General features: G+C 43.1%; 1 protein-coding gene across 1 annotated transcript; it reads right to left on the bottom strand.

Moving 5' to 3' along the window:
- Positions 1 to 13,403: 13,403 nt before the first annotated feature.
- LOC117365728 (forkhead box protein G1-like) lies at positions 13,404 to 15,400 on the bottom strand. The gene has a single exon (XM_033956483.1). The coding sequence runs from the start codon at positions 15,290 to 15,292 to the stop codon at positions 14,315 to 14,317; it is 978 nt and encodes a 325-aa protein (XP_033812374.1). The 5' UTR covers positions 15,293 to 15,400; the 3' UTR covers positions 13,404 to 14,314.
- Positions 15,401 to 19,991: the final 4,591 nt, after the last annotated feature.

The following is a 19,991-nucleotide window of genomic DNA, read 5'->3' as shown; positions in this document are numbered from 1 at the left end:
CCAAATATCTCTGAACAAATCCCCCTTCTTTCCCACCTACTTACCCAGGACTTTAACTCTAAACCCTTTCCATGCATATATAAAAGTGTTCAAATATTTGTAAAGCAGTAATACTATCAGAAATATGTCTATATTAATAACCAAGTTTACAACGCCTCTCAACTGCCTCACTCTACATCAACCAACTGTAGCCCATATGTTCAAAGATGCGTGGGATGAACACAGAGGATCTAGAATCAGAAAATAATATTAAATATTGAACTAAGGCCAGTAGTGGGCAGACTTGCACAGTCTGTATATGGTAGTTTGGGGGAGGATGGGCTGGAGAGGGCTTCAATGGCTGAGAGGGTGTAGATGGGCTGCAGTAGGTTTTGACAGAGATTTCGGCAGTTGGAACCCAAGCACAGTACCGGGTAGAGCTTTGGATTCTCGCCCAGAAATAGCTAAAAAGAAAAAATTAAAAAAAAATATAAATTGGTTGGGCAGACTAGATGGACCATTCAGGTCTTCATCTGCCATTATCTACTATGTTACTATGTATAAACAACCAAATCTGTAACTCCTTTAGCACGTTCCACTCCATGTATGTTAACTTGCAACGAAAGAATCCAACATGAAACAAAAGAAGATTGGCAGAAAAATAAGGAGATTCAAATCAGGTTAATTCAAGGTGCTCCCAAGAACCATGCCTGATGCATTTCACCAAACAAGGCTAGTCAACGCTTACAAAAAAAACAAACATGTCTTTCATACAAACAGAACACAGAAAACACCTTTGACTAGTATGGAATATGTAATCACAAACTAACCTCTTCCCTTTTACGAAATTGTACACTTCCCCCTCCCCATTCGCGGTTCCTGCACTCGCGGTTTCATATAATCGCAATTTTTTCTGGGGAGGGGGAAAATAAAAAAACAGTCTTCATGTAAAAAAAATCCATCTTTTTTTCCTCCCTGCCGCCTTCCCGGCCTTAGCTGGTGGTCTAGAGGGCTTTCGGGGCAGGAGCGATCTTCCTACATTCCTGCCCCGTGCAGATCGCCATGAGAAAATGGCTGCTGAGAGTTCCCATAGTCTCTCGAGAGTACGTCGGAAACTCCCTACAGCCATTTCCTGATGGCGATCTGCACGGGGCAGGAGTGTAGGAAGATCGCTCCTGTCCCGAAAGCCCTCTAGAGTCTAGACCACCAGGTAAGGCCGGGAAGGCGGCAGGGAGGTGGGGGTGGGTCAGAGCCGGATAATCATGGTTTTTCGGCATTCGCGGTCTGGCTCTGCCCGTATCCCCCGCGAATGACAAGGGAGAAGTGTAGTATGGGTTTTAGCCACAGCCAGCGCTAAAAAATGCTCTACAGTTTTGTAAAAGAGGGGATAAAATATAAATACGTAGACAAAGGTTAAATAAAACCACCAAGAAGCTGGACTCTGCGTACAGTGCAACACCACAGAAACAGCAATGTCCCCTAAAGCAACAGTGATGTCCCCTAAAACAAAAAAATTAATACTGTAAATAGAAATTTTTTTTCTACCTTTGTCTTCTCTGGTTTCTGCTCTCCTCATCTTCTTGTCACTCTCTTCTTTTCATCTTCTGTCCTTCTGTGCCTCTTCCAGAAATTGTCTGCCTCTCCCTTCCATCTCTTCTTCCCTCCCCCCATTGGTGTGGCATCCATCATCTTCTCTTCCCTTCTCCAATGGTCTGGCATCTCTCTCCTCTCCTTCCCTCTCCCACATCCCCATGGTTGGGCATTTCACTCTCTTCTCTTTCTTCCTCCCACTTCCATCAGCATCTGCCCCCTTTCTCTCCCTTCAACCCAATTCCATCCAGTATCCTTCCCCTTATATCTCTCCCCTTCCCCTGCACACCAATTCCATCAGCCCCTTTATCTCCTTCCACCACCCTTCCATACCACCCTGCCCCCTTTCTCTCCCTCCACCACCCTTCCATCCTCCTTTCTCTCTCCCCCATGGCAACGCCTCTCCCCTGCATCAACAGCATCGCCACCCCCAGCAACGACAACGACCCCCCCGCGGCAATGCCCCCCCCACAGCAACGGCAACGGGCCCCACCCCCGCAGTAACAGCAATGGGCCGCCCACCCGCAGCAACAGCAGCAAAACCAACGCGGCCGAATGTGTTACAGGAAAGTTCTGCGATGACTGCTTCTGCCGGTCCAGCCCCCCTCTGACATCACTTCTTCCAGAGGGGGGCTGGACATCAGAGGGGGCTGGACTGGCAGAAGCAGTCATTGCTGGATCTTCCAGTAATACATCCGGCCACATTGCCGTTGCTGCGGGCGGGTGGTCCGTTGGCCTTATTGCTTCGGGGGAGGGGGGAGGGGGGGCCCGTTGCCATTGAAAAATAGCAAGGTGAGTCGCCCTCCTTCACCGGGCTCCCCTCACAGTTTCGGGCCCTAGGCACGTGCCTAGTTGGCCTAGCGATTAATCCGGCCCTGGTGTCAGCATCTATGAGGCAAACTTGATTTTTTCTGTTACATAGAGCATTTTGAACCCCGGTTCGTTTACAGAAGTTAGATAGTTCTAAATCTAATAGATACTGGCACTGTCATCTTGAAGCTGGGACATTAGATCATTTGTTATTCTATTGTCCATTGATTCTTGCTTTTTGGAAATCAATATGGGGGTCAAATAAATTGTATGTTAGAAAATCCAGTGGCATAATCCTATGATACTGTGCTGTTTGGCATGTCAATGAGGGCTAAGAGCCAAATATCATCTAAGAATAACAGGCTTCTACTTATTATGACAGGGGTTGCTATACAACAGATTTCAAGTAATTGGAAAAACTGGAAGAGACTTAATTACAGTTTTTGGTGGAACTCTTTATGTCATATTTATAAAATGGAGAAGATAATAGCCACACATCAGGGAAATTTTAGAAAAATTCAGGAGATTTGGGAGCCATTAACAAAATATTGTAATGATTGAATATTTCTTTTTTTCTCTATCTCTTTTTCCCTAAAAAATGCATATCCAGGGTGGGGGGAGGGGAGGGAAGGGATTTTATTGATTTTAACATTAAATAAGGTATATAAGAATGGGGTTTATGATATGTTTTCTGGAATTTTAAGAGTGTAATTGATTAGGGAGGATAAAGTCTGATATAATGTTTAACAGAATATTAAGTGTTGTATTTGAATTTTAAATGCTATAAATACTGTTACACTTATTGTAAGTTTTAAAAAAAATGAATAAAGAATTGGAAAAAAATAAAATAAATACCTACGTGGTGTAAATGTGCATGAGTTGAGTCTCTTTCAATTGAAAGGAAGCTCTGGAATGAGAGGACATAGAATGGAGTTAAGAGGTGATAGGTTCCAGAGTAATTAAAGGAAATACTTTTTTACAGAAAGTGCGGTAGATGTGTGGAACTGTCTCACAGAAGAAGTGGTAAAGACAGAGACTGTGTCTGAATTCAAGAAGGCATGGGATCTCTGAGAGAGAAAGATATAATGATTACTGCAGATGGGCAGACTAGATGGCATTTATCTGCCATCATGTTTCTATGTTTCTAGAATGTAGGAAGTTGGTTAGTTGGGCTGAGAACTTTTCAGCACCTCCTTGTAGTGATAGAGCCTCTAAGTGTCATGTGGGTTTGAGTCCTGTTTTCCCTGGCTCTTAGCCCACTTTTTTAACTACTAGGCTTCCACAAATGGAGGAAAAAGGGTGGTGGGAAGCAACAAGCAAATCAGTGTTGATGGGGTGAGCACAAGACTCATATACCTCTTTCACTGGCCTTGCTGCCAATCTAAAACTAGTTAGTTCACCTGTGACAATTCTGCATCTAAACTAAAATCAGATGATTTAATTAAGCTGTTCCAGTTGTACAAAAGACAAGATTATTTATTGGTGTCTAGCTATTCTATGTAGTGATGTTATCAGGGCAGGATTAATTCGTCAAGGGCCCCTAGGCACACAAGTACACTGGGCCCCCCTGCCCTGCCCCGCCCCAACATGCACCCAGGCAGAAACAGGAAGCTGTGTCAGAAGGAAGCTTTGGGCAAGCAGCACTTCTTACACAATTACAGTTCCCGTTGCCTTTCTTACCCACGTTGCTTGCTTGTCTTACTTTCCGTCGATGGGGGGGGGGTCTGCGTTGCCGATTGGGGTGGGGCCCGCGTTGCCGATCGATGCTGGAGGGGCCCATCGCCGTTTGGAAAAAACAATGTTGATGCCTTCCTTCATCGGCCCCCCCTGACCATTTCGGGCCCTAGGCATGTGCCTACTTGGCCTATTGGTTAATCCTGCCCTGGATGTTATCACACAATACTTCTGAGATGGTGAAGGAGTGACATTATCATGAAATCCTTAAGAGAAGGTGGATGGGTTTTATAGAAGATGGTAGCAAATGTTATCATACAGTTCTCAGGAAGTGGTGGAAAGTGATGTTTTCACAAAGCCCTTAAAAGTTGGTGAATGGATGATATTAACCCTCAATCCTGAGAAGCTGGTGGAAGATTATGTTATCACATAGTCCTAAGGAGATTATGAAATTTAGAAGAAGTGGAAGGTGATGGTATCACAAAGTTCTTAGGAGATATTAGTCGGATATTGTTATGATGCTGCTATTAGAAGATTGTTAAAGATGACATTATCACACCACCTTTAGAAGGTAGTAGGAAGTCATGTTGTGTTATGTTTTAGGTAAAAATGCATCAGAAAAAGGAGAATTTAATAATTAGCTCACACCTTTTCAGTGGAGGAGTGACCTAGTGGTTAGAGCCTGTCTTAGCACTCTGAGGTTCTGAGTTCAATTCCCTCTGCAGCATCTCGTGACTCTGGGCAAGTCACTTAACACTCCTTTGCCCCATGTAAACCACTTTGATTGTGTAAACCACACCGAAGAAGTGATATATCAAGTCTCATCCCCTTTACCCTATAGCTCAGAATGAGTTACATCCAGATAGGATAAGTATTTTTCCTGTCTCCAGAGAGCTCACAATCTAAGTTTGCACCTGAGGTAATGAAGGGTTAAGCAACTTGTCTAAGATCACAAGGAGCCACAATTGGATTTGAATCCTGGTTTTCCTGCTGTTTAGCCTGCTGCTCTAACCACTAGGCCGCTCATCCACTTCTGGAATTGGGTATTTCTCCTCCTCCTATTAATTATTTCTATAATGCTACCAGATGCATGCAGTTCTGCACAGAGTTATCAAGAAGAAGAAAACAGTCCCTGCTCTAAAGAGCTTACAATCTAAACAGCCAAGACAGACAAACAGGATGTCATGGATACAGTTAAGGGGAACGGTTAATCAGCTGGCTGGGTTGGAAAACAGAGGAATTGGGTTAAGGATTGAAGACCATATCAAAAAGGTGGGTTTTCAGTCTGCTTTTAAACAAGGGAAGGGAAGGGGCCTGACAGGGAAACTCGGGTAATTTATTCCAGACATAGGGGGCAGCTAGATGAAAGGAATGAAGTCTGGAATTGACAGTGGAGGAGAAGGGCAAAACTAAGAGCAGCTTATCTGCGGAACGGAGTTCTCTGGGAGGTGTAAAAAGAGAGAGAAGCGAGGAGAGATATTGAAAGGTAGGAGAATGAACACACTTGTAGGTCAGCAATAAGATCTTGAACTGTATGCGATGGCAGATAAGGAGCCAGTGAAGTGACTTAAGGAGAGGGTTGACATGAGTGAAGTGAGGTTGGTAGAAGATAAGTTGTGCAGTAGATGAAAAGTAAATTGAATTCGGTGTCAGATAACAACTGGCAAAGCACCAAGGGTCATCTCTGACTGAAAAGAGTAATCAACAGCCATATTTTTTTTCCTCACCTCAATAGCAAAAGGAACAGGAGAGGATCAAGAGTTTCTAAGAATAAGTAATTATACCAGGAGATACTAGAAATATGTATTTTCAATGGAAAAAAATAAGAGTAACTATAACATATAAATACTGAAGAGAATTTAATGAGAGATCAAGAGTACCTAATTATGAATACATTTTCTTTGTAACTAAAGGAAACCTTTGGGTTATGTTTGTTTCTGAAACTTTAAGTGGTATACCCTCTTGAAGGAGATGGGACATGGGGTTTCAGGCTAAAATCAACATGACCTTGTTCCTATTCCTCCTGCCAGGCTGCCACACACTTCATCTTCCACATGAAAACAGCCTCTATTAGAGAATAGTTAGTGGGAGGTAGGGCAACTAGACTCATTCTTTTTCACTTAAGTCTTTGAGCAAGCTCAAAATTAATTTGTGAAATACTGTCTACATGAGGGTAGTACAAGTTTGGGCAGAGAAGACAGTGAAGTAGAAAGAAAGTATGTGTGTATACATAGTTATCAAGCACCCATGGGGATTGGTGCATGCTGAATAATAGTTTTGTCTCCATTCCCACCACACTCTATGATCCCCCCACCCCCACTTGTAGGTCTAGCATCTGTTCTTCCTTTCTTTCTGGGTCACTTTCTCTCCCGCTCCTCTCCTACTTTTTCTCCCCCTTTTCCCCCCACTTATGGATCCAGCATCTATCCCCCCCAGGCCCACACACACTTCTAGTCCACCTCCCCCCCCCAAGTCTGCCATTCCTCCCTCAAAATGGGTCTGGACCCCTCTAACTTACCAAAGCAGCAACGGCATCCAGTGAGCAGAAGCAGCACTGAAAACAGACTGCTCATGGTTTGAAATGTTTAATAAAAAAGCTAGTTTTCCTATGATATGAAAAAAACCTGGAAACTCGCTGAACTGAGTATATAGCCCTTGATGGAGATTATGTTGCTTAACTTGCTTTTTAACCAAACTTTTCAAACCACCCTCATATCTATCGATCTATGAGAGGTGTTCAATAATTTATCTACATGATTATGAGAGAAAGTAGCAAGCATGTTGAAACTAGTCTGTATATGTTGTGGCATATTTCAAGATTACTCATGCATAGTTATAGCTCAGTGCGACTCTAACATTCCAAGAGATAGGATGTCAGGAGAGTCCTCATGTGACTCAAGTAAGAAACTGCTAGATTTGGAGTACCATTCAGTGATAAAATTTCTCACAAAAGAAGGGAAAAAGCCAAAGTAAATCAATGAACACATGACTGCCCTCGATGCAAACCCTCCCCCGAACGCCCCCCCTGAACCCCCGATTGGCCCCCTCCCGCCGACCCGTGAGAACCCGCCAACCCCCTCGACCCCTGTGGAGGGGCCTAATGCTACTGGGCCTATTCCGGTTGGCACGGCGCCTCAGGCCCCACCTGTGGGCGGGGTTCAAGCTGCCTGGGCCAATCAGGCTCTAAGGCCAGCCATTCAACGAATGGCTGGCCTGCCAGATGGACGGGCTTGGGCACCCGTCCATCCGGCCAACTAATTTAAGGTATGGGGAGGGGGAATGGGGGTGGGGGGAGTCAAGGGGTTGGCGGGGTTTCGCGGGTTGGTAGGAGGGGACCGATTGGAGGTTCGGGGGGCGTTCATGGGAGGGGGTGCGTCAAGGGCAGGAGGGCCTGGGATCCCTCCTGCCCATATCTTAGTGGGTGTAGGGGGTTCACCTGGGCAGGAGGGCAGGAGGAACTCTCTACCAATTTATTTAAGAGAAGAACACAATATTGATAAATTCAAGACCAATTTAAAAACATTCCTTTTCAAAGACGCTTTTGATTAATAAGTCTTACCCTGAATTCATTAATGATGTATTTGACCATTCATTTAATTCCCAACCTTGTGTTTTTGCCTGACCTCCTTTTCTATAATATTTTGTAGTTCAAATCCCCTTTTCCTTTTACTCGTGTTTTGTTAAGTTTCACATAGTCTAGTTTATTTTAATGTTATGTTTAAATTAATGCTTTTTTTTTTTAATATTGTAATTTTAATTGTTTCTGTTCATCGCTTTGAAGTAAGATTAAGCGATTAATCAAAAATTTTAATAAACTTGAAACTTAAACTTGAAACCCAATCATAATCGGAGGTGCCACGGGGCAAGAGGGCTTGGGCTTCCTCTTGCCCAGTTATAATCGGGGGTGCCGCGGGGCAGTAGGGCTTGGGCTCCCTCTTGCCCGGATCGAGTTGCAGGGGAGGGCTGATCGCTGCAAGACAGATGGCTCATCTCTCCTGCCGCGATGGTGATTGCCCACCCCACTCTAAACTGCGGCACATTGGGGTGAGGATCGCTGGCAGGGGAGATGCCCTGCCACAATGCTCACCCCGAAGTGCCGCGGTTCGGAGGGGCCTGGGCGATCACCATCGCGGCAGGAGAGATGAGCCATCTCTCCTGCAGTGATAGTTTCAGTAGGCGGTAGGCCAGTTGCTGGGGCCGCTGAGCTGCAGTGATCAGCTCAGCGGCCCCTTTTTCGGCACTTATACCTGTTTTGATTTGGTCTAAGTCAAAACGTATAAGTGCCAACTAGACAACCTGCCTAAACTCTTGGTTATACCGGCTGTACGCCTAGGTGTAGGTCGGCCCACCGCCCGCCCTTTCCCCTCCTCTAAAAATGCCTCTTTTCGCTCTATGTGTTTAGAGGTAGGGGAAAGGCCTAAGCTGTTTTTAGATATGTCTAAAACCAGCTTTGATTATGGGTACATGGACAATCATGCTTTTTGATCATCCATGTATCCATTTAGGTCACTTTTTAGACGTTTTTTAAAAAATTATTATTATGAGCCCCATACGGTGCAAGTCTGCCCAGTACTGGCCATAGTTCAATATTTACTATTATTTTCTGATTCTAGATCCTCTGTGTTCATCCCATGCTTTTTTGAACTCCGTCACCGTCTTCCTCTCCACCACCTCCCTCGGGAGCGCATTCCAGGCATCCACCACCCTCTCCGTAAAGTAGAATTTCCTAACATTGCTCTTGAATCTACCACCCCTCAACCTCAAATTATGTCCTCTGCATTCAAGGGAATACTTTCTTAAAATAGTCTTCACAAGTTTCCTAAACTGTAACATGGGAAACCTCACCCAGCCTGGACACGGAAAGGATTGACAGATTCATAGCTCTTTCTCGATTCTGGAGGCTTAGAAGTTTTTTTTTATAAGCGTTTGTATCAAATTTTAAACATTAGTTTCATTGTTTATTAAAATTTTGATTAAACGCAAATCATAAGATTCTACAATTACAATATTGTACAATTAAATAAAATGTATAAAAAGGGAAACCAACTCAAAATTACAGACGGGACCAAACCTTTCATACTAAACATGGGGAGGGCTTGCATACAAGAGGAGAGTGGGGAGAACTACAATGTTGTAAAGGAAAGAAGACATTGAGGGAAAAAACAAAACAAAAAGGGAAGGGGACAAACTTGAAACTTAAAATAAACTTGGTGCATTGCATTTTTAGTTGGTGGGGTGATTTATCTGGTTAATTCTGATAACAAATGAGACTCCTCCATGTTAACTAGTTATGCAACCCTTGGCAATTGGCGTCCAACTTCTTAGAGGGACAAGTGGCATTCAGCCACACAAGATGATAACACTAAATTGTTCAAAGTTGTTAAAATGCATGTGGATTGTGAAAAATTGCAGGCAGACCTTAGAAATTGGAAGACTGGGCGTCCAAGTGGCAGATGAAATATAATGTGGACAAATGCAAAGTGATGAATTTTGGGAAGAATAACCCAAATCCACCTTGGGGTGTTAGCACCCAAGAAAAGAATCTAGGTGTCATTGTAGACAAGATGAAACCTTCCACCCAATGTGTGGCGGCAGCCAAAAAAGCAAACATGATGCTAGGAATTATTAAAAAAGGGATGGTTAATAAGACTAACAATGTTATAATGCCTCTGTATTATTCCATGGTGCTACCTCACCTGGAGAATTCTGGCCTCCTTATCTCAAGAAAGATATAGCAGCACTAGAAAAGGTTCAAAGATGAGCGACCAAGATGATAAAGGGGATGAAGAAAGACTAAAAAGGTTAGGGTTCTTGAGCGTGCAAAAGAGGAGGAGATTTGATTGAAGTCTACAAAATTCTGAGTGGAGTAGAAGAGGTACAAGTGGATCGATTTTTCACTCTGTCAAAAATTACAAAGACTAGGGGACACTCAATAAGGTTACAGGGAAATACTTTTAAAACCAATAGGAGAAAATATTTTTTCACTCAGAGAATACATGAGCTCTGGGACTCATTGTCAGAGGTTGTGGTAAGAGCGGATAGCGTAGCTGGTTTTAAGAAAGGTCTGGACAATTTGCTGGAGGAAAAGTCCATAGTCCATTATTTAGAAAGACATGGGGAAAGCCACTGCTTGCCCTGGATTTGGTAGCATGGAATGTTGCTACTCTTTGGGTTTTGGCCAGGTGCTAGTGACCTGGATTGGCCACCGTGAGAATGGGCTACTGGGCTTGACCCAATAAGGTTATTCTTATTTTTTTATGTAACACATTAGCTCTCTTCACTTCAGCTGGTAATGCATTCCACAATAATGTTTCCTGTACCACCATCATGGACATCAAAAAACTGAATGAGTCATGGAATTAAATGATGGAATTATAAGTAGCATTTGACTCTCATAATGCATTGATCACAATGGCTATGAGTAAAATAAATAACTTAATGCAACCAGACCATTATCATCCAATATCGTAAAAATCAAACATACCACTTTAAATTCAATATGAGATGAAATAGGGAGCCAATGCAAGTCACACAGAATAGGCGGGGATGCTGAATAGTTTTCAGAAGAAAAAGCCCGAGAGCTAGTCTCGACGGGCGGCATTAACGCGGGGCTGGGTGGCCCGCCATGTCGCCCGTGGGACTAGCTAGGCAAGAGGAGGGGTCAGGGTAGCGTGCCCGAGGGGGGGGGCGGTCCGCCGGAAGGGAGCAGACGTCGCAGCCGAAGAGGATCGTGGGAGGGAGGGGTTAAAAGGCAAGGCGCTCGGAGGACCCGAAGCAGATGCATATCGCGGGTACATTCGACCGCCGCGTCCCGCTAGTGGGGATTCTCAGTCGGGAGGGAGGATCTAGTGGGGTCATTAAGGGATGGGGTGGTAGACGGGATGGGGGGGTTTCTTGGAGGGGGAGTGTTTTGGCGGAGGGGGGACACTGCCTAGCTCCCTTCTTTCTAACTCCCTGGTTACGGTGATCTAACTGCGGGGTTTGCCTTGCAGGTGCGGTGCAGCGGGTCCTGTCGGTTTGGATTATCGGGCACTCCTACGTCCATTGGGCAGGGGAGCGTGCCATAGTCCGGCCCGGAGGTCAACACTTGGGCCTCGGGCATCGCGGAGTGTTCGTATCCTGGTGGGGACAGAGGGGCATGCGCTGGCATCAGCTGCTACATCTACTGAACGACATGCGTCGGCGCTCTCGGCGTCCGGACCTACTGATCCTACATCTGGGGGGCAACGATGTCGACGCCCTTAGTGAAAAGCACCTGATTGACACAGTCATTGGGGAGTTGGGGGTGGCTCAGGGTTGGTTCCCGGAGGCGCGGCTGGTGTGGTCGGATATCATTCCGCGGCCGAGCCGGTTGGCGTCTCGGCGGTGGACTAGAGGACTAGCTAAAGTTAATCGACAAGTGGGTCGATGGGTCGAGGCGCGGGGGGGTATTCAGATAAGACACGATTGGGTGGATGTGTCTTGCTCGGGGCTGTTCTACAGGGATCGGGTGCACTTATCGGAAATAGGCAGTGATTTGCTGTTAGACGACTTCGCCTCCTGTTGTGAGCGAGTGTTGGGCTCCTAGCCACAGCTCTGTTCCTGTTAAATTTTGTTTTGGGGGGGGGGGCCTGTAACTCGTTACAGGCCTGTGGCGGTATCCCGAGCTACTGGCTAATGGGCTCATCAAGGGATGAGCGGTGGGCCGGCTGGGAGCTGTGCCTGGTGGGTCGGATGACCCTGGATAATGGGGCATGTGTGGGACATGCCACCCCTCGGACCCTTGCTTAGATGGCGGGGTCGGGGGCCAATTGCATCCAATGGTAGCTCGGGATCAAGGTCACAATGGTGATACCATTGTTATGGGTTGTTGTTAATGTGTTATTTATGGCTGTTATTTATATATGCTCATTTATGTTAAAAGGTTATATGAATATGTTTAATATTCAATAAACAGGGCTGCGGCCAGGTTGTACCAACAAAGTGTCTTGTTTTATTGAGATAGGTGAAAGGAAGGTGGGAAAGGGGGTAAAAGAGTATATAGAGGCGGGTCACTCCAGGTCCCGCTGTTAGAGAATGACGTGGATATGGTTCAATTAATGATCTGAAACAATGTCAAAACATAGAATTTAATTTCTGCAAATTGGTACTTAACAAAATAAGATAACACTCTTCAGCTACAGTAGCAAAATAACACTCAGAATTCAGGAAATATATACTGTATATATACACACACAAGAGGGTGCTAGAAAGTTCTCAGCCCACCAACCAACTTCCTGAATTCTGAGTGTTATTTTGCCACTGAAGCCACTATATCTATATCTATCTATCTACAAATATACTGTACACTCCTTGATTTTAAATGGTTACAAAAACAAAATTTATTGGAATATTCTTTCAGCTTTGAGGCTACAGTTTTATCAACTCATAAAGTTTCATATGGTATCTGTTGATTGCACACTCTTGATGTGCGCCCTGCCTGTTACTCTGCAAACATCGATGCAATAATCGAGCTTGGAACAGACTCTCCGAAGCATATCCGGCGTGATCGCGTTTATAGCTTCCGTGATGCATTCCTGCAGATCATCCATCGTTGCGGATAGTGGAGGTACATACACTCTGTCTTTCACGTACCCCCAAAGGAAAAAGTCACAAACAGTATTGTCTGGTGATTTTGGGGACCACTTGACGCACACCTGGTCATTTTGTTGCGTTGCTTTGTGTGAAGGTTGTAACTTCTGCATCAATTGCAGCTTATAAAGGTGCAAGTAATTGTGTAAAATCTTGCTAACCGTGCTTTTTGGAACTTTTATTTGCTGTCATCTTATTTATAAACATATTCTAATAAGTTTTGATTTTGTAACCATTTAAAATCAAGGATTGTTTTTATGGGCACCCTGCATATATATTTATATATACACTCTCACACACACAAAGTTATGAAAAGAAAAAAAAAACCAACCCAAAATTGTAAACAGACTTCTTAAAAATAACATGACTGATTTTGTCCTGGCTTTCCATTAGTTTTAAATATGGCTTGCAAAAATCCCACATAGGTAGTGGTATTCTTTCATAAATGCAATCTTCACAGAATTTGAGAAGGGGACAAGAAAAATCAAATATAAATATAAGGACTTTAAACCCTCCAAAGCTGGGATTTAAAATTCTAACAGAGGCCCCCCAAATATCACATTTATTATTTGGTAAACATGGGGGAAAAAAAACTGAAAATTATTCTGATGAACTCAGAAGAGACAAATCCCTTTAAAACAAACATGTAACTTTAATGATGAAATATCTGCGTACATGTTTATTCCATATGATTTGAACAAAAAAAATCACTTAATAAACCCACATGTCTAATATATAATATGCAGTTATAAAGTAGATTTAGAAAGACACTTTTCTTTTTACGTTTAAAGTTATTTGCTTCATTTCTTTTCCTTCTATGGCCAGCATTTTACAAAACATAAATCTTTCACCAGAATTCTATTTTTAAAAATCTTTTAATTGAGGGTTTTGGAAAGTTTCAAATATTTTAACAGAAAAAAATAGATTTCCATATTAATAGAAGATTTGGAACCTGAACATTTCAATAAAATTACTGTATGAACATTGATTCCGAACTTTCATGGCACAAACATTTTAACCGAGGCAAAATAACATTTTGAATTTTAGTGCTGACAAAATTCTTCAGACATTTTCTTCACCAAAATAAACATGTTGCGGCAAACACTGAAAGCTCTTTTCGGTAGAGGAATTTGGGGGGAAAATGACACAATATAAAATCAAAGTGAATTAATTTTTTTAATTGATAATAGAAACATGGGAACAGATCATAAACCGAATCAGTTTCTTCAAATGGCACGATGAAGTATCTTATTTCTATTTATTAAACAGCTATTGTGCGTCTTTTACTTGTTTAAGTTGCACGGTTTTTTAAAAATTTTATTTCTGTAGCATGAGATAAACCTGCAGAAACCAGCATTAATGCACAAAATTCAAGTCGGAAGAAAAGGCATGGGTAGCAAATAGGAATCCAATAGGTCATAAAATCCGATCAAAATTGAGAACGAATTTGGCACAGCATGAAGTCACCCAGACCCTACTTATATACTTATATACTGTATATACGAGTCTTTGCCTGGAAAGTCGAGTCGAGCGTCTGCAGAGCCCAGAGGGCAAAACTGACCTGTTTCAAGGCTGTCGGCGCTAATTAGTCAAAAGTCACACCCCAAAAAAAGCTTCCAGCCTCGGTCGAAGAAATAAGTCTTAGCTTTCCTCAGGGAAATCCGAAGTCACAAGAACAGACTTCATGGAGAGAGGTGAGATAGCTGGAAGGAAGATCCGAGGCCAGGCCACCTGGGTGACGTCTGTCTATGGTGTCAATGGGACCCTTCCAGGGGACACTGGCATGGGGTACCAAGCAGGAGCTCTGGCTGGTCATGCTGGGAAGAGATCTTTGCGAGAAATAATAGCTTGCTTGTTCTGCTAATAGGTTGAAAGAGCAGGGCAGGGCAGCTGTGGTAGTGAGATGGTGGCTGCTGGAGGAAGGGTCCCCTCCCCAAAATCCCTCCATCGCTGTCGAGCCCAGCTGATGAGAGGCATAAGTGCTGGGCTGGCCCAGATAGGCTGGCGAGGTGCTGTAGCCCAGGGCCTGAGGCTGTGGCCAAGATAGAAACGGCGACAAGGGCCAGTAGAAGGATCCAGCTAAAGCCACCCTGCTGGAGGCCAGCCTGGCCTCCCTTCTGAGAGCCAGCTTAGCCCTGGAAGTGGTGGATCTCCTCCTCAGCTTGCCAGTGGCCCCTCCGATGAAGACCTCCTCGCTGGAAGGGTCCAGCATCCAGTAGTTGCCCTTGCCAGGGTCGTCGTAGTGCCTGGGCACCTTCAGGAAGCACTTGTTGAGGCTGAGGTTATGCCTGATGGAGTTTTGCCAGCCCGGCCTCTTTTCCTTATAGTAGGGGAAGTTCTGCATGATAAACTCATAGATGCCGTTCAGGGTCAGCCTCTTTCCCGGGCTCTGCCTTATGGCCATCATGATCAGGGCGTTGTAGCTGAAGGGGGGCTTCTGCGGGCCGCCTTTCTTCTCTTGCTCCTTGGCCCCCTCAGCCTGCCCGAGACCGCTGTCTGGTTCCCCGGCCTCCTTTCCTTTCATCCTGAGATTGTCGCTCAGCACCGTTCCTTGCAGGAGACTGCTAATGCTGAAAGAAACCTGTTTCTGTGGAAAAGGAATCTCTTTTAACTCTTCCATAGCCGGCATTTATACGAAATGGGATAATGCACCCCCCAAAAAAAACAAACAACAACCCAGAAAGCAGTTCGAGTCTTTAGCTCCAGTTCACAGCACATCTCACCCTCCCAGACATCAGCAAGTCAACTCTATCCCTAGTCGTAGTAAAAGAGGCCCAAGGCTCCTTCCCCTCTTGGTTAATCAGATTGCTCTTCCACAACTCTTCCAGCCAATCACGACTCTTGGGGTGTAACCCCCCCCTCCCCCCACTCCTCTGATCGACAGCATTTATTTAAACTATCTCCGTAAAAATAAGAAAGGGTACAAGGTAAACCCAGGATTTCCAGGATAAGCATGAAATGAAAAGATCTATGCAAAGAAGGGAAACTTGAGGCGCCCTCTTATAGTGTGAAGCGCTTTGGCCGGGGACGTAAGTATCGATCCGCGATAGGTTGTAGCTAAATAGGAATTGCACTTCGAATAATGATCGGACTGTCACTTTCGTCATGATGCTCGCCATTCATCAACACAATCGTCTTATGAAACAGGTGCGCTAAGAAATTATAGGAAAATTCAGATTCGTTTCTAAACGATTTTCGTTGCGAAACGATTCATTGACAAGTTTTGCGTCTGTTGTTAACCTGATTGAACGAAAGGAAAACGAGATCCAGAGCTGAACTAAGTAAAAAATGTGAATAAAAAGGCGTGTCTGATTTTTTTCTTGGATATAATAGTTTCCTTCTAGAGAATGTTAGAAAGATTTCTGACAGATTTTGCATGCGGTGTATTACTGCATGCTGTTTAAATACAGTATTTGCTACTAAGTTGTTCCTTAACATTCTTTTTTTTTTTTTAACTAGATTTTCAATTTCATTATCTCGAGATATATATTTCCTTTCTTTCCGTGGATCCTGAAGTACTATTTGAAAAATATAATTTAATTTCTTAAATTCATATTCCTGATGCTATACTATACCTTGAATTAAGCAAACATTAAGATAAATCTAAACTGTGAATATGAGACACAGACTAGGCATTTTTTTTTCTATACTGTACCAGTCTTTCAGGTATTTTATTGGTGTGTGGGGGGAGGGGGGAGGGGGGTTGTCATAAAATTCTAAAGCAATTTAATAATGTCTTAGATAAAACATATTTGCACTGGAAATAATATTCAGTCCACTTGCTTTCTTTGTCCCAAATGTTAAGATTCTAGGTTGCAGCTTTTGCAGTGACACAAAATAAAACTAAAGCAATTATACTTTTTTTTTTTTTTCATTTGTGTCTTTAATGAGTCTGCCTGTCACTTTTCCTCTTCTTTCAGTGCTTCGAGGTATTGCAAAACCTGTTTTGTCGGAAGCAATAGAGGTGATAGGGAGGTGATTAATACAAAAGAGTCACCTCCGTTCAGAAGCGCAGTTTTTCTCTCTGCTTATTCCCTACATTTCCTTTCTTTTAATTTTCAAAAACATTTTACTTTCCCTATATTCCAAACTGATACTAAATAAAGGGAATCAACGTTATGTTTATTCTTCCATAATCTACCCAATTATATTCCTCAACCATCTCAATGACACAAGTACACTTGGGAGATTTACAAATTTTAAAAAACAAATACATTGAACATACACGTTGTTATACACAAAATAGATCGCCTAAACCTTGAGGGGGAGAGAAGCAAACAAACACATTCGGCATACATTCCCAGAAAACTCCCAAATTCACATGAATTCCAAAACATTGCTGCCCTTATAGGACAATAAAGATCAACCCAAAACTGGAGGGGGAAGGGATGAGGCAAAGAGCATGCGGTCAATCTCCTAGGTCTAACAACCAAGGTTCCCTCTTTTTCAGGTCTCTTTTGATTGGGGATTTATTTTTCCAGCTGTATCCCTGCTTCCTCTCCAAGGGCTCACTTTAGCTGTTTGTGCTGTAGTCGGGAGAGGCTGCTGAAAAGTTCTCAGCCCAACCAACAAAGCTGGGTCAGTCTCCACTGAGGGTTACACAAGTGTCTAGTGATATTCTACTTTTTTTGTTCCGTCGGGAAAAATATGGAATGAAAAAAGTAGAAAATCACTGGACTAAGTGTATAGCCTTCAATGGAGACTGCCCCAACTTTGTTGGCTGGGCTGAGAACTTTTTAGCGGCTCTTCACCTGAAGGGAATCCAATGGATTTTACATATTATAGTACTACTAATGTTGATCATTTCTATAGCACTGAAAGGCTACGCAGCACTGTATATTTAACCCTGTTCAGAAGAGCTTACAATCTAATTTGGCAGAGAGACAGGACATATAGGGGTTGGGGTGGGAGTTACTTGTAGAGAGAATGATTGGTAATTTTATGATGAGTGGAAGTAAAGAGTTGAAAACAACCCATAAAAGGTGGGCTTTTAGCTTGGATTTGAATATTGCTAGAGACGTAATGACTCAGGCAGTCTGTTCCATGTGTTCGGTGCAGCAAGATAGAAAGGATGAAGTTTGGAGCTGGCAGTGGAGGAGTAGGGACTTTATCAATGAACAGAGTTCGTGGGACAGAGCCTAGTGGGAGATAAGTGTGGAGCGATGTTGAGGTGCTGCAAAGTGAACGCACTTGTAGGTCAGTAAGAGGAGTCTGAACTGTGTTTTGAAATGGATGGGGAGCTCTAGTAAAAGAACGAGATTTAAGACTCCATGTTGGAAAAAGGTTTATGCACTGGAGGATGCAGACATAATGCTCCCTTCAAAAATCTGGACACATCTGGGTGAGAGGTCAATGTCCTTTTATTAGTCTGGGATCTAAAGCATGAGAGACCCGCTATCTGTACTTTGAGGGAACCCACAACTAGTCCTTTTTCAAGCCCTTCTTGAAGGAAAGCTAGAACCAGTGACACTGGTGCTGTGACCAGGTCCTCTATGCCTTTGCATGGGCAGCTGAAGAGCCTTTTTGCACTAAGGCTGCATGCTCAAGAGCCATGCGTCAAGACCAAAGTGTTCTGGATCCTCTAGGGCAATTAGGCCCTGTGAGAGCAAACCTGGATGCCTCTTTAGAAGGTCCTCTTTAGATGGAAAGATCCACATACCACGGATGCCTCAGCCAATCCAGTGTGACAAGAACTACCAGCCCTGGATGCGACATTCTTCACAGGATTCTGCCTGTCGTGGGCCACTGCGGGAACACATAGACTGTGGCCATGGCAATACCAGGGCATCTAGGCCTGCGCAAAAACAAACAAACATTTAAGAGTCCTTTTACCAAACTGTGATACAAAGTGGTCTTAGCATGTCCTTAAGCAGGTTCTTCCCATGTACTAAGCCATTTTTACCATTCTCCATTTCTTCAATTAATGGCCATATACCAATGTTGCCATTAGCACATGGCCATTCAAAAATTAGTGTGTGATGTGATAGGTATTTTCTCTGTGTCTTTCCCATTATTGTATTTGCATTGTAAACCATTTAGATCTGTCCTATGCTTAAGCAGTATAACAAGTTTTAATAAAACATAAACATAAACACTTACTGACAGCTATTTCATAGCTTGTAAGGCTCATACAATAATCCTGTGCTAATCAGCGTGCAGCAGCGCAGAAACACCTACTCACTGTCCCCAGACATGCTCCCTATGCGATAAAATAAAAAATATTTTTAGTGCATAGTTGTGCGTGCAGATCATACTTATTGTGGAATTTGAGCGTGTCCTGCAGTAAGTCCTTTTAAGCTGCAATAAGTGTTCACTAGTGCTTAGAGCAGCTTAGTAAAAAGACCCCTCATTTATCCCCTTTTTATGAAGCCGTGTTAGGCACCAGAGCTAATACCGCCGTGGCCGGTGATAAAAAAGCCTAACGCGGCTTTGTAAAAGGGGGGGTTGGTTTTTAAAAAAATATTTACAGTATATTTTGCTCTATTCACAGTTCTAGGTGAATAGAGCAAAATACAAAATAATTAACAATACAGACAGTATAATTCTAACATCAACATTCCTTTACCATCATGATATAATATATAACCATCATTGTTTCAGTTTATTTGTCAAATGTTTGTTTAATACAGCATTTAAATATTTTCTAAAAGTACAAAAAGTATTTGCATGCCTAACCTCCAGTGCCATAGCATTTAATTTGACTCCTGCAGCTAATGTAAAGGATTTTTTTTCCTGGTTTAATTATAATGATATTCCCGAGAGCTAGGTAGTTGAAGCCTTTTAGAAGTTTCAGATAGCAAGGCTCATTCAGGAGTATAAGACTTTAACTGGGAGAGAAAATAAGTTGGAACTTCTCCAGAAAAAAAATGTATATTTCAGATATAACACCTTGAATTTCAGTCTCAAAAAATCAATCAGGAGTCAGGGCAAAGAATACATCAATAAACATTATAAACATAACAAATACATTTAAAATAATAATAAAAAAAAAATATAAAACCTTCATAGTTATACACATTCTTAGAAGTATACAAATTTTGGGCATGGATCACTTGAAGAACTAGGGTTGTGTATGGGAAAACATTATTTTATTTCATTATGTTGTATCATTTGCAGCATTTATTTATTTATTTAAGGATGCTTGATATGAGGAGGGGCCACTGAAATGTTCTTAGCCCAACCAACAAAGCTGGGGCAGTCTCCATCAAGGGCTACACACGTAGTCCAGCGATTTTTTTACCTCTTTCGTTCCGTATTTTTCTGATGGAACAAAAATAGTGGAAAATCACTGGACTAAGGCCCTCTTTTACAAAGGTGCGCTACGCATT

The sequence above is a fragment of the Geotrypetes seraphini genome, chromosome 8 (assembly GCF_902459505.1).
Source record: "Geotrypetes seraphini chromosome 8, aGeoSer1.1, whole genome shotgun sequence".
Classification (NCBI taxonomy): Eukaryota; Metazoa; Chordata; class Amphibia; order Gymnophiona; family Dermophiidae; genus Geotrypetes; species Geotrypetes seraphini.
This window is presented reverse-complemented; position numbering and strand designations above follow the sequence as displayed.